General features: G+C 47.0%; 1 protein-coding gene across 1 annotated transcript in view; it reads right to left on the bottom strand.

Annotated features, from left to right (window-relative positions):
- Nucleotides 1-1,287: 1,287 nt before the first annotated feature.
- Nucleotides 1,288-7,574, bottom strand: part of SRGAP2 (SLIT-ROBO Rho GTPase activating protein 2) — a 263,500-nt gene continuing 257,213 nt past the window's right edge. The window contains exons 22-24 of the mRNA XM_011937394.1: nt 7,338-7,376; nt 6,801-7,125; nt 1,288-4,685 (exon numbers count right to left, since the gene is read on the bottom strand). Of these exons, the coding sequence (XP_011792784.1) occupies nt 4,302-4,685; nt 6,801-7,125; nt 7,338-7,376 (748 nt within the window). The 3' untranslated portion in view covers nt 1,288-4,301. The remainder of the gene's footprint in view (nt 4,686-6,800; nt 7,126-7,337; nt 7,377-7,574) is intronic.

The raw sequence follows: 7,574 nt of genomic DNA, 5'->3' as shown, positions 1-7,574 counted from the left end.
CATTTAGGTTAAATAGTCTTAAAAGACTGTTTCCTAAGTTAACATACATCTGGTCTGCATTTTTGGTTTCTATCTGGATGGAATGGGCTTGTGTTTTGACAGTGTTCATTGCCACTAGTTTCCATCCAGCTCCCATCAGGACATATGAAATAAAAAGAACCATATATGGATAAAGAGGACCTAAAAAGCATAGCCTGCCTTTGCCTCGGGACCCTCTGAAAAGGGGCTCTTTTGTCCCCTGCTCACGGCCTACGAACTGGCTCCATGTCACAGCTATTATGGGGTGCTCCTGGCCATCCCCATTCTCTCTGCACTCAGGGAGAACTCATTCCTACCACAGTGGCACAGTAGCCTTGGCCTTGACTTACCCGAGGCCAAGGGCCCAGCAAGAGAAGCTCAAGATGTAGCTATTCCTTGAAAACAGGGGAAGGGAAGAGACAGTAGGCTGGAAGGGCATAGCAAAGCTGAATAAAAGACATATGAATAATGGAAAGGGATGATAAACCTAAGAAGGGGTTGTAAAATGTCCTGTCTAGAGCTGAGGGTAGGATTCCTTGCATTACCACTGAACACAGGATACCCACTTGGAGAGATGTGATCCATCCCCAGGGGCATCTGGTATTAGAACAAGCCTGTTAAAAGTAAGTGTTGGCCCTGAGGGCTCTAGGATTTGTTTCTTTTGTTTCAAGTTGTTACCTTTGAATAACTTCATCCTTGAACTTAAGCTCTGCTAGACTCACAATCTATAGGAGAGAAAACATCACCTGTATCCCCCACTCCCACCAACAGCACAAGCAAATTGGTCAGCTTTTCTCCCAGAGGCAGGGGGCTGTCAAGGGCAGAATGACTCAGGGCTTTGGTTGTGGAAGAAAGAGAACCTCTAGTCACCCTTGGTTGTAGCTTGCCAAGTTTCTAAGCAACTTCTTAGGCCCCACTCCCTGAAGTGGGGAAATCTGACTAGAGATAGAAAACAAGGAAGGTGGATTCTGTGAAGGCAATGGTTCTCATGGCAACAGGCAGTCCAATGGTGAGCTGGAAGACTCTCCACAAAACCTATGAGAATCCACACACAGGCTAAATGGAAATGCTGGGGAAAAAACCTCCCATTCTAAATGCAAGTGTGCTATGACTTGGTGGGGAGGGAGAAGGTGGCTGGCTGTAAGGTCATCTCGTTGCTCTCTGTTGCCAGGCAAGGCTCTGTTAGCACAGATGAATCAAAATCCCTCCTGGGTAGCTGAAGTCCTGAATCAGATTTCAAAGAGGAGAGAAGGGATATGAACTGCAGCATCGAAACCTAAAAATGTATTTTATTTTGAAGTTGTGCTTTGGATTTTCCCCAATCCAACATCTGTTGAGTGACAGTCTTAGGTTCACACAAAGCATCTCCAAGCATACATACAATATTCCAGTTATCAACACTATTTTAAAGAATATACCATTTTACACAAATGTGACATACAAGTCAGACACCACCACACTGCGATTCCCTGGAAGATCTGACTTCTCTTCCACACGGGAAGTAGATCTGCACCAGCCCTTCCAGTGCTCTGCACATCCTGATGCTGGCATCACTGCTCCTCATCTCCTTGGGGAGAAGCCAGGGTGCCCTGAGGAGGTTGGTTGAGACCAGTGTTCCCAGTTTACAGGCTTCTGGCTACAAACTCCTCTGTTTTCTAAATTGGGATGCTAGTAGCCCCACCCCACCTCTCTTCCCCAAAGACTGACCCTTCAGAGTCCACACCAGGAAAAGGATCCATGCCATGAGGGGCAGAGCAGGGCTCTTTGAAGCATCATGCTGGTTTCAGCAACCATAGCTGAGGAAGGCTGGTCTCCCTAGGCCCTGGATGGCCAGCTCCTTTTGGCTTTTCGGTGTAAAAATCACAGTGTGCAACCTCAATTCCAGTTGTTTGCAGTGAGCTCTACCGAGAAGGACTCTCCTCCTATCGGTTCCTAGTCCTCTCGACAGGACCATCTCACAGGTGTCAGGAGCACCAGAGATGGGGAAGACAGCTCTGCCCCCAGAGTTGGGTTTAGTAGGTGACCACTCACACACTGTTCAGTTCATGATGCAAATTAGCGCGGATGGACACTGATCAAGGGGATGGTGAACACGAGTCACATACAGGGTTGAAAGAGAAATAAGCAGGAACAACAGAACAGGCCCAAAGCGTTGCCATTAAGAAAGCTTTGCTTTTACTTTCTTAGAGGGGAGTGTGCTGGAGAGAGGGAGAAAGGACAAGTGTGGGTACCAGTTTTGATCAGTTGGACTGAAAGGAATGTAAAGTGAAAGATGGGGTTTCATTTTCAGCAAGGAAACAGATCCTTGGGTATGAAAGCCCCCTGTTGGCTCAGGACCTGTGTAGGGCCAGGTGACAGGCAAGAACAGGTCAGGAAACAGCAACAAACACCAAGACTGTGGGTTGCCTCTTCCAGGCTGACTCACTTCACTGAAGGAGTTCTTCAGTTCTCCCTTCTAGCACTTGGAAAGGTTTCTCTGGTGCTGCAGGTTAGCCTTCTCATTAGTGATTTCCCATAAAGCACCTCTTTTCCTTCACACAGGATTAAAAAAAAAAAAAAAAATCCTACCACTTTCCATAGATGTAACCACCAATTTCACATGTTCGTCCAAAAATAATCTCTTCTAGGTCAAAGATAAGAAAACTCAGATTTTCCTACCTGAATGGCAACCCACCATCTCTCCTGAACTACAGAAAATAATAAGGCCAAAATGTAAGTGCAGCTTTTAAACCAGAAAACACAGAGAAGAAGGATGAGTTTCAGCTTTAACTCAAGTTGCTGTCGAGAACCATGAGCCTGGCTGTGGATGTCTCCGGTCCTGGTACTCCTGGGATAGCATGATGCTAGGGGGGCCAGGACCACGGACACCAGGTTTGGAGACTGGATTGGAGCAGACAAGGGTATATTTGTGCATTTTGGAAGGGAACCAGAAAAAAGGCCAGAGTAGAGCCAAAATATTCAGCATTCAAATTTTAATTTTCTTTAGATTCCGGCCTTGGGAAGACTTGAGAACCCGTGGGGTCAGAGTTCCCTTAATTGTCCTTGTTTGGATCAATGAAAACTGGTTTTAGGAGGCAGGGTCTCCCTTTAATCTAACTAAGGCTCTCTAAGCCCCTGTTGGTCCCTGAAGAGAGACCTTGTAAAATAACCAAACTAAGGGGTGGACTTAAAACAAGTTTTCATTTGGGAACAATTTCTGGATTAGCAAAGCTGAATTTAACTTTTTAATAGGATAATGAATTTTATGTTTTAAGTGCCAAAAACATTAGGAGGAAAAAGGACCCATTTCTTACCTTTTCCAAACCTGCCATAGACACAATAAAACTCTCTTAAGACTCTTTACCCTAAAACGAACCAGCTATAAAACTGTCTTATATAGGAAAAAGTCTTAAATGGAAAATGGTCCATCAGAGACAAAGGTAGGAACCCGAGAAATGTCTATACATTCAGAAAAACTTTAAAAGTTCCTTAATAAGACTGGGGTGTACTTCTAGGGGATGGAGGAGAGCAAGAGCAAACACCAATGACCAATTCACATCAATGGAAAGGACAAAGAGAGAAAGCCCCTAACCCCAAACAGGTTACGGGATTGTCCCATCCCATGATATTTCATATGATGGAGAGATTTCAAAGGCTAGGTTCTCTGACCCAGACAGAACGAAGTTTGTAACAGAAACAGAGACCCCTGGTGGCTACTGTGTGAACTGCCACAATAACTTACAAAGAGACTGGTCTATGACCAGGAGAGGCTACACATGCCAGAGACTAGAAAAACGTGTGTGTGTGTGTGTGTGTGCGTGTGCGCGTGTGTGTATGTCAAATATGTGTGTGTGTGTGTAAAATGAAGACTAGACTACATATGATTCTCTATAATCAGTTCCCAAAACAAGATGCCACTGAAAGCTGGATGGCTGTAGCCAACCAACTGGTCAAGGCATCCCCGTGGTCTGAGGGGACTGAGACTGGAGCCCATGTCCTCAGGACTGCCTTACCAGATTTCACAGTGACCTGATAATGAAAACCTGTCTCTGGCTAACCTAAGAACGGTACAGACTGCAGCTGGCTGAATTACGACGACTGGGGGGGAAGCAGAGGGCAGTGGGAAGGGAGAGGCGATGCCAAGGGTTTCATTCTCAAGGTTTTGGGAGACGGGGAGGCTAATTCCTGCAAGAACAACTTAGAACCTAATTTTCAACTGAAGTCCCCAAGCTAGTTAAATAGGAAGATTTTAATAACAGTCAGTCCCTATAATCCCTTTGTCTAGAACAATTAAATTATATCCCTCAGACAGTACAAGACTTATCAGTGGACTGTGGGGAAGTTGAAGAGTTGACACCAGGGCTAGTGGCATTTGTTTTGGGGAAGACAGTGGGCTTGGGCCGCGTGGCTGGTGGTTTAACCGGGGCAGCCATTTTGACAGACTTGACAGGCCGGAAGGCGCAGGCGATGTCCCCAGCAGTACTGGCGCTGCGCTGGAAGGCGGGCTCGGGGTCCTTGAGGAGCTGGGTGTGCATGGGGCTGGAAGGTTCCGATGTGGGGGCCACCACTGGGGAGGTTTTGAGGGGCTCCAAGGTGTCCAGAACCACGTCAGGGGTGTGCTTGACGCTGCTCTGCCGTTCTAGCTCCCGTAGCTCATTCAGGGCTGAGTTCATTGTTGCCTCAATATCCTGCAAAACAGGAAAAAGGAGGAGGTGAGGCAAATAAGGGGAGAATTCCCCAAGGAGCCGGTTTCAACAACACAGGCCAAGGCATGAAGAAACCGACCGTAAGATGTCCAGATTATTGTACTTGGCCCAAATCCTCCAACATATGAATGCTCAGAAAGTGGGGAAACGGGGACAGAGGGATTTTCATTGTCATGAGATTTTTTTTTTTCCTTTAGAAAAAGTAGTTGATTTTTTTTTAGAGACCCTGGATTTTAGAGACAGATATTGAAATACTTATTGATGAAGTGACATATAATCTAGTGGGGAGGAGAAACGTGGACAAAGTAAGAAGGGCCAGGAGTTTGGTGATGAGTACATGGGGATTTGTACCCAGTTCTCTCTGCTTTTGGGTAGGTTTGAAATTGTACATAATAAACACTTTTTTAAAAAGTGGTAGAGATGATGTATGATCTTTATTCTCTTGGACTTCAAGGCCAAAGGTGAAGAGGGTTAGTCCTTCCTCCTCAGGGGCTGAGGAAAGTTTCAGGAGCCCAAGACACCTCCCCCCACCCCTCCTCTCCAGCTCAGGGCAGCGTCCAATTTGAAACCATTTCCTTCCAGCCATCACCACGGGGGGGGGGGGGGGGCAAGGAGGGATTGCATTGGGGAGTTATACCTGATATAAGTGAATCAATTGCCTGCAAATCAATGGAACACTCTAGATCTTAGCCAACAGCAGTCCTAGCCCAGGGGCTCAAGGCAGAACCAAAGAACCTTTGTATGCAAGCCAGCTGCCTCCCAGCGAGACTTCCCAGCTCCCCACACTCCCTCCCCATAAACCTGTGTCTGGCACCCCCAAACTACCACAGGATTTCTTCCTGGGATTAGGTTCACATGGAAGGATTTCACACATTCCCAGTGAAGGCCTCTAGTTAAGGTTTCTTTGTCCTACAGAGCGATGCATGCTTTGTGTTCACAGTGATTCAGTTTCACTCATCCCTGTGACATTCTCAAACCTTTAAAATGTTCAGGAAGAACTCCATCTCCCTCCTCAGTCGCACTCTACAGCTAGTCTGTCCCAGCTGTCTACCTTTCCTGACATTCCTATTAACACCTGGCCAAGGAGAGAGCTGGGAGGATACCCGTAGTGCAAGGCAGATTGCAGCCAAGAGCTTAAATAGAGGCACAGAATAGAAGGCTAGCAAAGCAAGACATCTCAGGCCCATCGCTCAATACTGGGCTTGCCAGGTACATCTCTGTAAGCAGAGAACCACAATTAAGCCAAGAGAGACCATGTCCAGCCTCTATCACCCCCTGGAAGATGGGGTAAGGAGAATCTCAACTCAGGTGAGATAAGAAGGCAACAATGAGCCCTTAGTTCCTACCTGGTCTAATGAAAATTATATAGTTGGGAGAGACGTCTGAGTGAACTGCTCGGAGTGGCCCCGGTAGTCGGATTTTTAGAAGTGGGGTTGGATCTCTAATATTTCATGGAAAACAGAGAGTCATCAGTGTGGTGCTTACACAGAAGGAAGACCCTGCAACCAGGGAGCTCATCTCCACAGCCTCTGGACGCTTGGGCTGCTGCAAATCCTTTTGGTTACCAGAGCTCTCTGCAGCCAGAGTATTTTTTAGATCTTTAAGACCAGGTGCAGGTTGTTAATTGATCATACCCACTCAGTACCAGAGACTAGCCTTAGGAATCGTGATGATGGTGATGGGCACAGCAATATAAAAATGTGGCCAGGATTACACCTGAGCCTCAGGATTACACCTGAGCCTCAATAGTTGGGCAGTTTTACTAAAGTCTACCAAGGTCTTTAGACCCAAAACTTGGGCTATCAAAATACTCTTAACACTGGCTTTAAAAATTACAACAGCCTTCCTAATAGTCAGTGTATGAGCAAGAAGCTAGGCTTATTTTATTCTGTCTTTAGGTTCTTCCTGGGGAGAGAGGGACAGGCAGACTGCTTATTAAGCTGTCTTATCGGGTCCACAGGTCCAGAGTGGCTATATATTCAGTATATGACATACAACTAATTGTTCTGTTTCAAGTTCTGTCATAATTAGGTGGGTGGCACTAAGTGGTAGTGATGAATGTAGACTCATGCTGTCTGTCCAGGAGCCCACAGTTACCTGAGCAATGACCTCAGGGTCCATGGGCCGATGGTTATTGAAGCTTTTTGACCTTCCTGCTGTGGCAGTCTTCCGGATCTGTGGACTGTCCAGCCGATTCTTCAGGGATGAGTGGCGGCTGATGGAGTTGAGGCTCCCGTGCCCACTGATGGAACACTTATCTGGCCCTTCCTTGGGGAGACTCTGGCTCATGATGGGCTGGGAGGATGGGCGGCAGCTAGCCCCCACCCCTGGGGAGGAGGAGTCAGTCAGGGAACTGCTCAGCCCATGGCTGTCACTCCGAAAAGTTTTCCGGATGCTCCCAGATTCTGGACGCTTCCTTTGCCTTCAATCACAAACAGAAAGGGCAGTGTGATCAGGGAGCCCTGGCTCCAAGGAAGCTAGGACAAGTGGGAGGGGGCAGATGTTGGCCCCCAGGGACTTCGGAAGGAGAGGGACACGAACACATTCTGTCCTCGGCTTCATCTTCTCTTGCATTCTCCATGTCTTCATTCCCTTGCCACCCCCAAGCTGGGCAAAGGAGAAATGGATACTTACTTGGTGGTCACGGGCTTTGTGTTGTCAAGATGTAAGTTGCTGTCAGAAAAAATGTCTGATTAAGCGAAAGTTTCTAATGGGAAAGAGATTCATGGAAAGGCCCCTTCTGTGACCTGCCATGAACAGAAACCTAAGGTCCCAGGTAGGAGAAGAAGTCTCACCATCACCAAAGAGGTCGGGAATTGCTGGTAAGAGGATAGTTAACTTTTCTAAATTTTAGCATGTCTCTTTTTCCAA

The sequence above is a fragment of the Colobus angolensis genome, unplaced genomic scaffold (genome assembly GCF_000951035.1).
Source record: "Colobus angolensis palliatus isolate OR3802 unplaced genomic scaffold, Cang.pa_1.0 Scaffold100, whole genome shotgun sequence".
In the NCBI taxonomy this organism is placed as follows: Eukaryota; Metazoa; Chordata; class Mammalia; order Primates; family Cercopithecidae; genus Colobus; species Colobus angolensis.
Note: the sequence above shows the minus strand (reverse complement) of the source record. Positions and strands in the feature narration are given on the sequence as shown.